The sequence below is a fragment of the Aotus nancymaae genome, unplaced genomic scaffold (assembly GCF_030222135.1).
Source record: "Aotus nancymaae isolate 86718 unplaced genomic scaffold, 86718_ANA_hifiasm-v0.15.2.pri h1tg000097l, whole genome shotgun sequence".
NCBI classification, from domain to species: Eukaryota; Metazoa; Chordata; class Mammalia; order Primates; family Aotidae; genus Aotus; species Aotus nancymaae.
Window position 1 is genome coordinate 1,371,297 of NW_026988512.1, and position 16,609 is coordinate 1,387,905.

General features: G+C 48.7%; 1 protein-coding gene across 1 annotated transcript in view; it reads left to right on the top strand.

The window, feature by feature from the left end:
- GPAT4 (glycerol-3-phosphate acyltransferase 4) overlaps positions 1–16,384 on the top strand; it is a 39,494-nt gene extending 23,110 nt beyond the window's left edge. Inside the window, exons 3-13 of the mRNA XM_064370034.1 lie at positions 2,708–2,777; positions 2,941–3,241; positions 3,974–4,048; positions 5,133–5,222; positions 5,365–5,458; positions 6,081–6,196; positions 7,714–7,769; positions 8,281–8,366; positions 12,878–13,006; positions 13,092–13,171; positions 15,354–16,384. Of these exons, the coding sequence (XP_064226104.1) occupies positions 2,708–2,777; positions 2,941–3,241; positions 3,974–4,048; positions 5,133–5,222; positions 5,365–5,458; positions 6,081–6,196; positions 7,714–7,769; positions 8,281–8,366; positions 12,878–13,006; positions 13,092–13,171; positions 15,354–15,462 (1,206 nt within the window). The 3' untranslated portion in view covers positions 15,463–16,384. The remainder of the gene's footprint in view (positions 1–2,707; positions 2,778–2,940; positions 3,242–3,973; positions 4,049–5,132; positions 5,223–5,364; positions 5,459–6,080; positions 6,197–7,713; positions 7,770–8,280; positions 8,367–12,877; positions 13,007–13,091; positions 13,172–15,353) is intronic.
- Positions 16,385–16,609: the final 225 nt, after the last annotated feature.

Here is a 16,609-nt window from a genome sequence, read left to right on the forward strand (position 1 = left end):
GGTAAATCAGGTGGCAACAGGTAACAAGAGGGAGAGAAGAGGAGGCGTGGCGAGCACCAGTGATCTTGTGTAAATGAAAGCTCACAGGTAGCAACCCTTCAGGAGTGTAGATGCTGAGTGTTTCTTTCAGACCTTTAAAGGCGTCTGACTCTCAGTTCTTCCTAGATTCGGACAAGGAGGGAGGTGCTTCAGAGGAAGCCCATGTGCATCTGTTGTTCACTTCACTTTGTCTCCTCTACAGATGCAAATTCCTCCACAAAACACAGCTTCTCTATTATTCTTGCATTTCCAGTCCTTCTGAACAGTCATCTTGAAATACGTCAAAGAAGTCTTTTGGTTTCTTTCAGGCGAAAAGAATCCAGTTCATTGATCAGCCATTTCTCAAACTCCTGGGCTTAAGTGATCCTCCTGCCCAAAGTGCTGGGATTACCAGCATGAGCCACTGCACCCAGCCGCCTGATCAGCCATTTCTTAACAGGCTGTTCAGCCCTCTCTCTCCTCTTTTCCCCTGTCCTTGTGACTTTGGACAGTTCCTAAACAACAGACTCATTTTGTCATGTTCTTGAAGTTTAAAAACTTCAAGAAGGCCAAAGGGATGTTTATTACTGAACTGTCACAGAACTAGGAGATGTAGAATCTCAATTAGCAGATCCCTTTCCCATGATGACAGAGCCCACAGCCATCTTGAATTTCGCACATTGAAACAATCCTCAGACTGAATTTGTCATCCGCAAGAGGCTTGATGTCATATATACTCTACCTTATTGCAGTTTCATTCAAGTATCAGAATTGTCAGTACAGAATCAAGTTTATCTCTCTTATTTTTTATTTATTTATTTTTTTGAGACAGGGTCTCACTCTGTCTACCAGGCTGGAGTGCAGTGGTGTGATCTCCGCCCACTGCAGCCTCAACTTCCCCTGGCTCCCATTCAGCCTCTGAAGTAGCTGGGACCACTGCCGCACGCTATGCCCAGCTAATTTTTTTGTATTTTTTCAGTACGGGGTTTTGCCATGTTGTTCAGGCTGGTCTCAAACTCCTGGGCTCAAACAGTCCTCCTGCCTTGGCCTCCCAAAGTGCTAGGATTTACAGGCATGAGCCCCACTGTGTCTGGCCCCAAGTTTTTCTCTTCTGATTATTCTTGCAGTGCCAAAACAGAGCCTCGCCAAAATGTAGAACCCCGAACTCTGGTTGAGTGACCTGTGTTTCTGCATGCCAGGATTGTTGTGAACTCTTCTGCCCCTTTTCGCCTCTTCTCTAGTTCCAGGAAACCAGATGAGATTTACTTTTCTCCATTTTAGGTATTATGCTAACATTTTTAAAGGAAAGCTCATCTGTACTTAGAGCCAAAAGACATCAATGGCTGAATATCTGAAATAGAGAAAATAGGTCATGTGAGTTTTCTTGCTTTCAGACTTTCTTTGCGTGGTGACTCTGTAAGCCATCTTCCTTTCTAGACAGTGGGGTTTGAGGAAATGTCCAGATGAGTTCAGACCACTGATTAAACTTGCGTCAAGCATTTGGCTTTGCTGGACCACGTGGTGCAGTCTCGCTGACCCTCTGGGCTTTGCCAGCAGAACCTGCGCCATGTGCCCAGGGCCATTTGCGTCTTCCCGTGCCACGGTATGATGGGCTCGTGCCCACTGTGCATAACCGTGGAAGCCAGAGGTCGAGGAGACATGTTTTAAAATGTCTGTTCTATTTCTCTGACTCGCTGTGGACGTGACATAGCTTTCTCTCTGGTGATACCATATCCAAAAGGGAATAAGTACACCCACGTTTTCACCTCTCATTTGATAGTGGAAGAGACCCAGCTGCTGGCTGTCTTACACCAGTGAAACTGATTTTAGTGAAGGAAGAGGGGCTCTAGGAAAAGCGTCTTTTTCCTCAGTCTTTTCCAGAATCTGTTATTTCAGTAATAATGAGGACAGAGTGCTTTGCATCTCCCCAGTTTTGTCCCATGCATGATCTGATTTGATCCTAAGTGATCCCGTCACTTCTAGGAGGTGAGGTAGTATCAATCCTGTTTCACAGATAGAGACCAAGATTCAGAGATTCGGAATGGGTTGCTTAAGGAACACAGCTAGCAAGTGTAAACTTGGGAATTGAATCTGTTTTTTTTTTTTTTTGGTCTCTTGATAGTATTCTTTTTTTCCTTTAGCACTGTTAAGCCACTCACAGGCCTTTCAATGTAAAGTTGTGGGATTCTCCCATTAAAATGTTACTCCTGTTACTGGACAGTCCAAACATATGTATTACTTAAGTTCTTTGTCTGCTCGAAAACAAAATTGCTGCTTTCTTAGAGTAATTTGGTGGCAGATGGTAGTTACAGGATGCCTGCTTTTGCTGGTGTGAGTAGCTGCTGTGGGGCAGTGCAGGAAGAATTGTGAGGTCTGTGCTGTCAGCAAGTGAGTTCCCTACAACCCGGAGGCAGAGAGATGTAAGCAGTGAGGAACTGGGCCTGAGGAGCTCACCCCAGCTTCTTGAGTTCTAGTGTTTTGCTATAGGTGACTTAACTATTGGTCCCAGTTAGTAAGGAAGGGGCTGCTCTGGGGAGAGGCGGTTTGAGTTTCCTTCTAGACTGTGTGCTTCGTGGCTACGGTCTCAGGTGACTGGGACTGAGGCTTTCACAGAACAGAGACGGAGGTGTTCACTGATTGAAAACAGGTCTCGTTCTCACTCTTGTATCTTGCTTCCTTCCCCTCCCAGTGGGCTACCTTGAGAATGGAGCGAGGAGCCAAGGAGAAGAACCACCAGCTTTACAAGCCCTACACCAACGGTAAGACGTTGTCCTCGTCCTGAGAGGTGCATTTGAACAGTGTTCCCCAGTGCTTCTGGTGCCACACAGGCTCTTCCCTGAGTCAGTGCAGGATGTGTGCTCCGAGTGCGTCTCACGTCCTCTCCCCCAGCCTGCTGCTTGACAGGGACACATTCTTTTGCAGGAATCATTGCAAAGGATCCCACTTCGTTAGAAGAAGAGATCAAAGAGATTCGTCGAAGTGGCAGTAACAAGGCTCTGGACAACACTCCGGAGTTCGAGCTCTCTGACATTTTCTACTTTTGCCGGAAAGGAATGGAGACCATTATGGATGATGAGGTGACAAAAAGATTCTCAGCAGAGGAACTGGAGTCCTGGAACCTACTGAGCAGAACCAATTACAACTTCCAGTACATCAGCCTCCGGCTCACAGTCCTGTGGGGGTTAGGAGTGCTGATTCGCTACTGTTTCCTGCTGCCGCTCAGGTGAGGCAGGGCCTGTGGGAAGCAGGGCTTGCTGCTGCCCCCGTCCTGGTGCACGGCCACCTGCCTGCTCTGCTTGTGTCCCTGTTTTAGAAAGGAGGAGGGGATGATTGTCACTGTACACCGGGGTACACCGGTAATTCTCCTTTAGAGGCCCTTGGATTCTCTGCAAATCAGATAGAATTAGTTGGATTTCTTAAAGACAGCTTGCTTGTCTAGGTGATAGCAAACACACAGACAGGAACGTCGTGTGCCTTCTGGCCACTCCTCCCTGGGCATGGCTCACTCTTTCCTGAAGCTTGCCTCTCAGGTACAGAGGCAGTATTGGTCTCTCAGCTTCTCTGTACCGTGTGCTGTTCTGAGTGTGTCTCGCTAGGTGCTGGTAACTTCAGGCTCCACCTCCTGTTGCTTCAGAGGGAAGCTGTGCTTCCACCGGGGTTTCTAGCCAAAGGGAAGGGAGCAGCCCTGCAGCAGAACGGCTAGCTTAGGATTTTTCCAGCCTTCCAGCTGCCTGAGGCCTCAGGAGATGCTGGCAGCTGAAAGCCAGCCCCACGGCTCACTGTCAGCTGGAATTAAAAGGATCTCTGGTTCTGATAGGCCTGCTCGCATTTCTAGGTGAACTCTGGTCCAGGTCCCAGGTGATCAGGTCTTGGGGGTGGTTTTTGTGATGCCCACTTTGATTTTCACACCTTCAGTTCTGTACTTGGTGTGCTGTAACTTTTCTTCTTCTTACAGGATAGCGCTGGCTTTCACAGGGATTAGCCTTCTGGTGGTGGGCACGACTGTGGTGGGATACTTGCCAAATGGGAGGTGAGTAGAGTGTGGGAGTCCGCGTCTAAAGCGCAGTTCGTTCTGGGAACAGTGCTCAGATATTGAAGGCCAGGCCACTTCTTTGGATGCAGCCAAATCCATGGAATCTCAGATGGATTAAATAACCCACTGGTGGCTGGGCATGGTGGCTCACGCCTGTTATCCCAGCACTTTGGGAGGCCAAGGCGGGCAGATCACCTGAGGTCAGACATTCAAGACCAGCCTGGCCAACATGGTGAAACCCCATCTCTACTAAAAATACGAAAATTAGCCGGGCGTGGTAGCAGGTGCCTGTAATCTCAGCTACTTGGGAGGCTGAGGCAGGAGAATCCTTGAATCTGGGAGTCAGAGGTTGCAGTGAGCTGAGATTGCACCACTGCACTCCAGCCTGGGTGACGGAGCGAGAATCTGTCTCAAAATAATAACAACCCAGTGATAACAGTGGCGTCAGCAGTAAAGTCTTTACTTTTTTGGTTTTGATCAATGACTGTTCTTTCTGCCCTTCAGCCCTCACATTCTTCCCATTTTAAAGACAAAAGGGAGAAGCCACAAACATTTAGAGTCTGAGACTCAGGTGTTAGCAGATTATAATTTATAGCTTGTTTAGTTTTGAGCATTTGTGTGGATAAAGTGGGGAGACGATACTGTTTTTAAAATGGTCTGAAATGTAGGGAAGTTTTGTCTGTTTATGAAGAATATTTTACTCCCTTCGGGAAGTTCTGGGGCTTGGAAACCTTTCTTCTGCCCGAGCTGGTGCGGAGGTTGGCCCCTGGCCTTGGGCCTGCCCCTGGGTGTTGACGGGGGGAACGGAGTTCAGCCCACCTGTGGTCCCCCGATGCCGGATTCTAGGCTGTGAATTCTCCACCAGCTGACTTGGGTGCATGTAGGTGAGTCTCCTGGTCTTCTCTTTCTTTCCTCATGTGTGAACATAAAGGTGCTAATGCATCACAGGCTTTCCTGTATGTGCTTATGTCTATAAAAGCACTTTGCCATCATAAAGGACAGCTGAGCTCTTCAAGTCAGCAACTCTTTCTGTCTTACTGTATGTAAAATAACACCCAGAATCCTTGTCCTGTTGTTGCAGGTTTAAGGAGTTCATGAGTAAACATGTTCACTTAATGTGTTACCGGATCTGTGTGCGAGCGCTGACAGCCATCATCACCTACCACGACAGGTGAGCGTGCTTTGTACCCATACGAAGGGAGATGGCGCTGGCGGGAAACACCGCGCACCTGTGCTTGGCCAACAGGAGGGTGCTTCTGAGCTTTGAACTGTTCACACTAATTTTGGTTGCTTTGCATACCTTTTAAACCCAGGGAAAACAGACCGAGAAACGGTGGCATCTGTGTGGCTAATCATACCTCGCCGATCGATGTGATCATCTTGGCCAGCGATGGCTATTATGCCATGGTAAGAGCTCTTTCTGGCGTGTTCTTGAGTCAAGACTTCCTACGTTAGACCGGTCAGGGCTAGGAGGCTCCTGGACCCTTCACATAAACACTTTTAAGCGTGGGCCCCACCTATACTGTCACTGTAGGGGCTCTGTGGGACTGTGATAGGAGATGCCCTGGGCAGAGTGAGTGGTGAGTGTGGCTGGAGAGGATGCTCAGGGTGTTCAGTTAGACCCGCAATGGGAGAGGGAGGGGCTGGCAAGGAGTGTTTCCAGGGCATCTGAGAATCTGCCCAGGGAGGGGCAGTTTTACACAGATAATCGCTCTACTTTAGTATTTTAGTATTTTGTCTTAGGGGTTTCAGTTATATTTTTAACTACCTATTTCTAGTATTACTGATTAAAAGAAGTTTAAGATTTGGGGAGTCTTGGTAGTGGTTTCTTGGCAGTGAGCAACCTTTAGCCAGCTGGTGTTAGAGGTGAGAGGTAGGACCAGCAAGCATTAGAGGTAAGAGGTTGGACTCGCAAGTGTTAGAGGCGAGAGGTTAGACTGCTTATTTTGTGAGATCTAGGGCTTCCTAGAGTGGGGAAATTTGTGTGAGGATGGCTTCACTACTAATGAGTCCTGTGTCTTGCGCTTAGGTGGGTCAAGTGCACGGGGGACTCATGGGTGTGATTCAGAGAGCCATGGTGAAGGCCTGCCCGCATGTCTGGTTTGAGCGCTCGGAAGTGAAGGATCGCCACCTGGTGGCTAAGAGGTAATGGACAGAACGCTGCTGTTCTGCTTGGCCGGTTAGAAAGGATGCTGACAAGGCTTCAGGGCAGTTATCCCTCCACAGTGCAGTTATGTGCCTTCCATCGTGAGCCTATACTGCCTAAAACATGAGATTTTAAAAGTGGCCGGGTGCAGTGGCTCATGCCTGTAATCAATCCCAGCACTTGGGGAGGCTGAGGCAAGCAGATCACTTGAGGTCAGGAGTTCAGGACTAGCCTGACCAACATCATGAAACCTGTCTCTACTAAAAATACAAAAATTAGCCGAGTATGGTGGCAGGTGCCTGTAATCCCAGCTACTAGGGAGACTGAGGCAGGAGACTCTCTTGAACCTGGGAGGTAGAGATTACAGTGAGCCGAGATTACACCATTGCATTCCATCCTGGGCGACAGAGTGAGATTCTGTCTTAAAAAAAAAAAAAAAAATATATATATATATATATATATATATATATATATATATATATATATAAATAAATAAATATCTAAATAAATATAAATATATATCTATAAATATATATGAAATCCTAGTTTTATTTGCCAAGTTAATAATGTTTATTAACCTTTTTTTATTCATTGTACCCATCGTAATAAACAAAATAGGAACTTTTACTGCTGTTTGAAACCTCAAAATGAATTCATTCATCACAAATAAAAACAAACCTAAGGCAATGGAACAAAGTTCTGTTCTGTTTTCAGACTTTAAAAAGGTGAATCTGGTGTAAGTAATGCAAAGAGATTTGCAGCAGACAGAGACATCAAGACAGCTGAGACCAGGCCACACATGGAGGCTCACTCCTGTAATCCCAGTGCTTTGAGAGCCCAGGAGTTCGAGACCAGCCTGGGCAACACAGGGAGACCCCATCTCTACAAAAAATTTAAAAATTAGCTGAGTGTGGTGGTACAGCCCTGTAGTCCCAGCTGCTTGGAAGGCTGACGTGGGAGGATCGCTTGAGCCAGGGAGGGTGAGACTGCAGTGAGCCGTGATTGCATCACTGCCTTCCAGCCTGGACAACACAGACCCTGTCTCAAAAAATAACAAATAAGACAGTTGAGATTATCTTCCACAGGGACAGATGATCTTCCCCCTCCCCAACTCCCGGTGCTGCATCTCAGGGACAGAGCATTGAGCCAGCAGGGCCAGGCCCAGCCTGACAGCTGTTACACAGTCTAGTGACACCGGTTTATTGAGGGAGCCATGCCCAGGCCTTGTGGCAGGCATCTCCTTCAGGTGGTCCCCAGGTGGAGTGGTGTTAGTGCTCCTGTGTTCACACAGAATTGAACAGTTGTGTGAATTAAATAGCAACCTGATTTTCTCTATCCATGTACATTTTTTCTTGATGAGCATTAGATTATAGGTTTAAAAGGATACAGTCATGCTTGTTAACTTGCTTTTATAATCAAATCTAGTATCACAAATAAATAGGTTATTTATAAATGTATTTTGACAATGGTGTGTATAAGGTCGTCTGAGCCTTCATTTTATTTTCCTCTTTGAAAGACTCACTGAACATGTGCAAGATAAAAGCAAGCTGCCTATCCTCATCTTCCCAGAAGGTAAGAAGGGATTGATTGTCATGAAGCGCTTCTGTGGGGAGTGCAGGAATGTGACTCCGATGTTTCCTGGGAACCCTCAGCCCCTGCTGGATTATCTGTTTTCACTGAGTAATGCTAGGGCCCCTTTAGATTGGTTGTAGGACTGAAAACTCAGGCAAGTTCAGAATTTGAACTAAGAGTGCCACAGTGTGAATTTCCCAAATGCAGGAATTTCTTCTCTAACGTTTCAGCGCCTCATGGAGCTCGCGGAGTCCTCCTGACCCCACTGCGTGTCTCTGCTTTATCCAGGCTGTGTGTGTGTGAATCAGGGAAAGTGGTCCTGTAGAAAGAGAATTGGAGGCACCATCTTGCCTGTCTCTGTTAAGTGTTTAAGTTAGGTAGATGACAGATGTATCTTATTTGAGGAACCATTAGAAGAATTTTGACTATTATACTTAAGTCTCTAAAAAACGCCTAGTATCTGGGGTAAAGGGCCGACAGAAATAGCATTTTATTGTCTCCTGCATTTTAGGGACCTGCATCAATAATACATCGGTGATGATGTTCAAAAAGGGAAGTTTTGAAATTGGAGCCACAGTTTACCCTGTTGCTATCAAGGTACAAGACCTCCAAGGGTGCACACGGTCATTGCAGCTGCCGTGAGTGGGGTGCAGCAGGAGGAGCTGGAGGGAGGAGCCAGGGTCTCCAGTCCACGGTGGATGCCCTCAGCAGAGTGGGTGGGGATGGGCTGGGCTGACGTGGGCCAAGCGCTGCTGGAGGAGGATGCGGAGCGCTCAGCACCCCCTTAGAAGGGCCTGGGGAGTGTGGCATGGGGGAGAGCCAGATTCCCACCTGCACGATGCTGCCGCCACCATTCAAGAAATGGCAAGCCCTTCACTTCTTACCTTGCTTCATACACCTAGCTGGAATGTAGGCCCCTCCACCTGGAAAGGTGGCTGATTGCAGGGCACAGGAGTGTGGTTTCAAGCCGGATTTTTGCATTGAGGGGAGCCAAGAGGATGGTGGGTACGTCCAGCCCAGTGGGAGAAGCAGCCCCACTGCTTTTAGTTGTGTCGTCATCTTCTAGACCCACGGCAGTTCCTAACAGTGAGACGGACTCCGGGAGTGTATCTGCCTCGACCCTTCAGGAACTGCTCCTGTAACCCTTCAGACACCCAGAGCTATAGGATGTGATTAGCCAGTCATCTGCACTTTGTTCACCCGCCTCTCACCCACCTCACATCACGACACCTACAAAACACAGGCCATTCTTTTTGTTTTGTTTTGTTTTGTTTGCTGAGACAGAGTTTCACTCTTGTTGCCCAGGCTGGAGTGAGTGCAATGGCACGATCTCGCCTTACCACAACCCACAACCTCCGCCTCACGGGGTCAAGCAATTCTGCTGCCTCAGCCTCCCGAGTACCTGGGATTACAGGCACGTGCCACCATGCCCAGTTATTTTTTTTGTGTTTTTAGTAGAGACAGGGTTTCTCCATGTTGGTCAGGCTGGTCTTGAACTCCTGACCTCAGGTGATCTGCCCGCCTCGGCCTCCCAAAGTGCTGGGATTACAGGCGTGAGCCACCGTGCCCAGCCTAACCCAGGCCATTCTTAATGTGGTTAAAGTATTTAGGCTGCAGTCTGAGAGCCCAGTAAAGCAGTGAGCAGATGTGAGTTAGGCTCACGTTTAGAATTTCTTTTGCAGGGTTCTGTGGGTTGTGTGCAGAGCGTTCTGTAGAGCTGGTTGTGACTCTCTTTTCACCTCGTCAGTACCACTGGAGAGGTGTTGCTCCCCAGCCACTCACTGCTCATCATTTAGGCAGAGGACCAGCCCCGGGATGGCAGATGAACATTGCCTGCAGGGGACTCTGATTGAGGATGCTGTGTCTGGGAACAGCAAGAAAGGAATATAATCTGGTAGCAGAGTCTGCCTTGGGGGTGGGAGTGGGGAGTGGCATCTGCGTTTTGGGTTCTGGTAAAATGAAGGCAGGTGCTTTGCAGTGGGAACGTGAAGCTGCTGGCTAGAAGCCCTTACTGTTCCCTCCAGAATAGTGGCTTTTGAACTGTGGCTGCATCAGCATGTCCTGGAGGGACTGTTAAAATGTAGATTGCTGGGCCCCATGCCCTGGGTTTCTGAATTTCCATTCTTTTTCTTTTGAGGCAGGGTCTCCCTCTGTCACCCAGGCTGGAGTGCAGTGGCACGGTCATGGCTTACCGCAGCCTCCACCTCCCATTTTCAGGTGATTCTCTTGCCTCAGCCTCCCACTTGTACACCACCATGCCTGGCTAATTTTTTCATTTTTGTGGAGACGGAGTTTCACCATGTTGTTGCCCAGGCTGTTCTTGAACTCCTGGGCTCAAGTGATCCGCCTTGGCCTTGGCCTCTCAAAATGCTGGGATTACAGGCATGAGCCACACCACCTGGTCTTCTGAGTTTCCATTCTAACATGTTCTGGGTGGCATTGGCACCATCAGTTGGCACCCTGTGGTGGCCACGGTTCTGAAGTAGTGGCTCTTAGCTGCTGTTGGAACACAAACCCTAAGGAGAGTTTCCACTCCTCTCCAGAGTAAAATGCTGATGGATTTTATGTACATTTCCATTCAGTCCACAGAGTAGAGCCCATGTATAATGGCTAAGAACATCTGCTCCACAGATAACTTTTCTGGTTTTTGCGAACCCTTTATTGGTAACCAAACTTAGATAACCATGGCGATTTCAAGGCTCTTCTGATATTCCCACCAGAATTCAGCCACAACCTGATGTGAGGAGTACGTTGCTGTCTTGAGCTTCTGCCTTGTTTTCTGTCCACACACACTGCCCAGTGTGGAATAGAGAATCAGCCCAAAACAAAGGGTTCTCACACTCTCGTGACATCAGAATTTCTGTCCATATCTGGCTTCATTAAATACAATGATACGACCAGGTGTGGTGGCTCATGCCTATAATCCCAGCACTTTGGGAGGCTGAAGTGGGTGGATCCCTTGAGGCTGGGAATTCGAGACCAGCCTGGCCAACGTGGTGAAACCCCCTCTCTACTAAAAATACAAAAATTAGCCGGGTGTGGTGGTGGGTGCCTGTAATCCCAGCAACTTGGGAGGCTGAGGCAGGATAATCACTTGAACACAGGAGGCAGAGGTTGCAGTGAGCCGAGATCGTGCCACTGCACTCTGGCTTGGGTGACAGAGTGAGACTGTCTCTCAAAAAAAGATAAAATATAACAACACTTACTTTATGATCATACACATTAGCTTAGTTTTAAAAACTTGTTGTTTTCCTTTCTTTCTGTTGGTATTATATAATATGAACTCCTTAAGCCTTCTGTAGTTAAATCTTGATTTCTTTCTTTTTTTTTTTTTTTTTTGAGACGGAGTTTCGCTCTTGTTACCCAGGCTGGAGTGCAATGGCGCGATCTCGGCTCACCGCAACCTCCGCCTCCTGGGTTCAGGCAATTCTCCTGCCTCAGCCTCCTGAGTAGCTGGGATTACAGGCACGTGCCACCATGCCAAGCTAATTTTTTGTATTTTTTTTAGTAGAGACAGGGTTTCATCATGTTGACCAGGATGGTCTCGATCTCTTGACCTCGTGATCCACCCGCCTCGGCCTCCCAAAGTGCTGGGATTACAGGCGTGAGCCACTGCGCCCGGCCCTAAATCTTGATTTCTTTTTTCTTTTTTTTTTTTAATTTTTAGTAGAGATGAGGTTTCCCCATCTTGGCCAGGGTGGCCTTGAACTCCTGACCTCGTGATCCACCCGCCTCGGCCTCCCAAAGTGTTGGGATTACAGGTGTGAGCCACTGCACCTGGCCTAAATTTCTTATGTATATATTAATTATAATTTCTAGAGTTAAGCCTAAAATTATCCTCGTTTTTGTAGTTAGGGCCACAGTCTTGGCAAAATTATGCAATTTTTATACTGTACATCATAAAACTTAGGCTGGAAAGGCTTAAAAGATCATAGAGTTCAACCCCACTGCAGCCCGTGCCCACATGCAGGACCCTGCCCCGGGCTCCCAGGGAAAAGGCATTTTTGCTGTTGGCAGTGCGGCCGTGTGGGATAACACTTGAAATTCTGGTTCCTTTATTTTTCCGCTCTGGTCCTGGGTGTTTGCTTTATGCTTGCACAAGGTCAGCCTCCTGCCTTGCCTACAGGAGCCGTTCCGACGTTTGCTGGCGGCACCAGGTGCTTTGTCCAGGCATTCTCCTCAAGCACCCAGGTCCTCCTGTTGCTCCTTGTACAGCCTCCTCTGGAGCTTCCCCACGCTCCTCACCTGCCCTTCCAGTGAGAACGTGGGTCGCAGCTGCAGCAGCGTTTTCTGCAAAACACCACTGAATTGCTGCCTTTTGCCTCCATTAGAGCCACTGGCAGTGAAAGGGTCTGCTACCTGCTTCTTGGTAGAATTGGGCTTGTGTGGTTGAGACCTCCTGGGGCTATCAGCGTGAGCACATGTCAACGTGAGCACATTTCTGCGTGAGCATATGTCGGCGTGTGTCAGCGTGTGTCAGTGTAAGCACGCGTCAGCGTCAGCACAGAGCCGCCTCCTGAACAGATGATTGACTTGGTGGGAAGTGTAAATGCAGAAGCATATCATAAGCTTTCTAATAGTTTCCTCCCTGGTCTGAGCACCAGAAATCATACTTAAAAGTTGGCATTTGTGTGAGAAAATACCTTTATTTAGGGGAGGTACACTAGATGAATGACAGGGTGCCGGGAGGGAGAGATGGAGCAAGTGGGAGACGGTGGTGGTGGTTGCATCAGGGAACGGGTGCATGGGAGTGCATGATCCTGTTCTCTCTGGTTTTGGAGATGTTTGAAAACTTTACATACCTATGATTAAGACCTGAAATGAATCAAAGAGGGAGGATATTTGCTTGAGGCAGGCTGTCAGGGGAGCCCCTCTTCCTGATCTGCAGGGGAGGCCAGGTCACTCAGAGATCAGTGTTGCTCAAAGTCAGACCGCCCACATGGAGAGGGGCTTCAGCAGTACTCACGCAGGGTCTGGGAGCAGTGCCCCAGTACCAGCAGCGCCCCAGTACCAGCACTGCCCAGTGGAGTCACTCACAGCAGTCGCTGTGACATGCACACATTGTGAGAACTACTCGCGTCTTACCTCCGGGTTTCCATTGTTTTTAGTATGACCCTCAATTTGGCGATGCCTTCTGGAACAGCAGCAAATACGGTATGGTGACGTACCTGCTGCGAATGATGACCAGCTGGGCCATCGTCTGCAGCGTGTGGTACCTGCCTCCCATGACCAGAGAGGTGAGTGCTCATCCCAGGCAGGTCTGTAGTTGCTCTGTGTGATCTCGAGCCGGGGCTGAGCGGTCTTATTCATTCTTTCTTACAGGCAGACGAAGATGCCGTCCAGTTTGCGAATAGGGTGAAATCCGCCATTGCCAGGCAGGGAGGACTTGTGGACCTGCTGTGGTAAGTTTAGAGCCAGGCCTTATCAGCTGAGTTTCTGCAGCAGGTACTGTGTCATGGCATTCTCCTTGGTGTGGAGAATTAAGCTTGTCAGCTCTAGAGAGAGCGGTTTGACTCCTCTCCCTGAGTTCCAACCCAGAAGTGCCCTGTACCTCCTTGACCTTGGGGAATCTGGATCCAGGGATGCCTGGACTGAAGCAGTTGATTCTGTGTACCTTTCTGGGGTTTGAACCAGTCTTCCAGGGCAACTGGACAGTGCCCATCTCTGGGTGAACATAACCTGGTACTGAGCTGAAAACCTCGAGAAGGAAGGAGGACTTTCCCTGATCCCAGTGTATCTGGTAAAATTGAACCATCCTTAGAAAGGCAAAGGTTGTGTTTGTTGTATTCAGCTTGTTACCTAACAAAGCAGGATTGACATACTTTTTCTGTAGTCAGTAAATATTTTAGGGTTTGGAGGCCATATGGTGTCTGTTGCAGCTACTGATCTCTGCCATTGTAGTGTGAAAACAGAGACAGTTCATAAACCAATAAGCATGGCTGTGTTCCAATAAAACTTTATTTACAACAACAGGTATCGGTTGGATGTGGCCCTTGAGCTGCATCCTGTAGTTTTATCCCAAATAGCAGGAGATGGGTGAATGCCGGTTCAGAGAAACTTTTCCACTCTGGGACATTTAGGTCAGCATTTGACATAGATGGGCATTATCTATGAGAAAAGAAAGGGTAGAAATTCACATTTTAAACCCAACTGTAGAGTCTCAGGTAATAGATTGACTCTCAGATGATTGCCTTTTAAAACATGCTAGTGTGGATTGTGCACTTACTGTGTGCCAGTCACCGAGCTGCTGGGCCCTGTGTGATCGTCCCTTTCACCCTCACAGTAGCCGCAGTCCTGTAAAAATTCTTGTTCCCATATTACAGATGAGAAACTGAGACTCAGGTTAAAAATCACTTTTATCCAAAGTCATAACATAAGCACCGGAGCTAAGTTTTAAACCCATATCCAACAGACTTTTAAAACTTGAAGGTTTAACTTCTGCCCCATGTTCCCATCTCTGAAATTTAACAACAACAGGTGGCTGCTTTTAAAAACCATGCCTGGCCGGGCGCGGTGGCTCATGCCTGTAATCCTAGCACTTTGGGAGGCCAAGGTGGGTGGATCACGAGGTCAAGAGAACGAGACCATCCTGGTCAACATGGTGAAACCCCGTCTCTACTAAAAATACAAAAATTAGCTGGGCATGGTGGCGCGTGCCTGTAATCCCAGCTGCTCGGGAGGCTGAGGCAGGAGAATTGCCTGAACCCAGGAGGCGGAGGTTGCGGTGAGCCGAGATCGCGCCATTGCACTCCAGCCTGGGTAACAAGAGAGAAACTCTGTCTCAAAAAAAAAAATAAATAAATAAAATAATAAAAAATAAATAAAAACCATGCCTTTGCTATGAATTTAAAAGGCTGTAGCGGGGAGACTGAAAGCGGACTTGGGTTTTTATAAGTTGCTGAAGGTGGTGATAATTCTAGAGTGTAGGCGGAGTGGGGCAGCAGGCAAGAGCGAACGGGACTGTAACACAACCTCAAGTCTGGTGGGTTGGTTAGCGGCTGCTGCAGGGAGGCACTTGGGGCAGTGAGGCTGGGACTCTTGAGAGGCAGCCCCAGAGGTGAACTTCCATTCCTGACAACATTCTCTCTTCAGCATGGAAGAAGCCAGAACACACATTACCATTTGTGTTAGCTCTTTGCATGAATTTGGAGTATCCCTGGGTCTGAATTAAACAGATGAGATTTTAGAGATCGATTTTACAGATACGTTATAAGTCGATATTTCTCAAAGCATGTCTACCTTCCATAATGCCACAATTCCTCCTTTTCCTTTGTGAGGTAAAGATGAATGTTAGAGTAGAAAGAATTGTAAACTCCTTGGTAGGTTTAAGCAGTTACAAAGTACCTTGAATGTGAGTAGTAAATTCTCACCCCAGGGCAAGAATGGAGCTTTTGAGATGGAAAAGGTGGATTTTTGGGAGCCCAGTGCCCCAAATTCCCTGAGGTTGTCCTGATGAGAGTGTCACAGGCACCCTGTTTCTGGCAGGTTTTTCTTAGTATTTGGGCAGCCCGGTGCATCTCCCATGGTGTGAGGGTGGCTGGGAGCCCTCTTGGCTGTCACTACATCCAGCCTTTGTCTCACCAGGGATGGGGGCCTGAAAAGGGAGAAGGTGAAGGACACGTTCAAGGAGGAGCAGCAGAAGCTGTACAGCAAGATGATCGTGGGGAACCATGAGGACAGGAGCCGCTCCTGAGCCTGCATCGAGCTGGCTGGGGCCACCGTGCCAGGTGCCAACGGGCTAGGAGCTGGAGCGCCGCTGCCGCCCCCACTGCTGCGTCCGTTCCAGACTCCGGGGCTCCCCGGGCTGCTCTGGATCCCAGGACTCTGGCTTTCGCCCAGCCACAGGGGGATCCCTGTGCACCCGGCACAGCCTGCCCTTGGCGGTCTGAATGGATGCTGCTGGGTGTCGTGACCCAGGACGAGATGCCTTGTTTCTTTTACAATAAGTCGTTGGAGGAATGCCATTAAAGTCAGCTCCCTACCTGTGCACGCTGTGCGGGCTGAGTGGCTGGGGAGGTGTGGCCATGTTCTTGTGCTAGGGACGGCGGGACAGGAGTCTGTTATGTATGCCCGTGTGCCAGGGACATGCTGGGGGTGGCCACCCACTCTCAAGGAGAGGCACAGCTGAGGCACTGTGGCTGGCTTTGGCCTCAACATCGCCTCAGCCTTGGAGCTCTACAGACATGATAGGAAGGAAACTGTCGCCTGCAGGGGCTTTCAGCAAAATGAAGGGTTAGATTCTTATGCTGCTGCTGATGGGGCCACCAAAGGGAGGGGAAGTGGCCAGGTGGGCTGCTGACTGCTGCTGACTGGGCCAAGGTGAGAACCAAGAGTCACGTGTTCGTACTCCACGCTGACCCTGAACTCCCCATGTGATGCTCGCTCTGTTGAATGTGTGCCTCGGTTTCCCCATCTGTAACAAGTCGGGGAAGGGTGGTGATCCTACCTCACAGGGCTGTTGTGGGGATTAAAGTGCTGTGGTGAGTGAAGGACATGTCACGTTCAGTGTTTCAAATACAGGCCCACAAAATGGGGTGGGGCAGTCTGAGCTCGGAGCTGCTGCACCGGGCTTTGGATTTGTTTCTGTGAGTAAATAAAACTGGCTGGTAAATGAACTGGGGGACTCTCCCTTTACTTTCTCTCCTGGCTGTGGTCCTGAGTAGCAGACTTCTGGCGAAGACTTCCCATTCTCTTCTGGGCGCACGGCCCTGGGGCTGCAGAGAAGCCACCGGAATGCTGGAGCAAAGAACCCTGCAGCTCAGAAGGTGAACAGCACGTCCCACATGCTTGCAGATCTTTGGTTCATTTCAAATTTCCAGCACAACTCGAATTTCCACAAT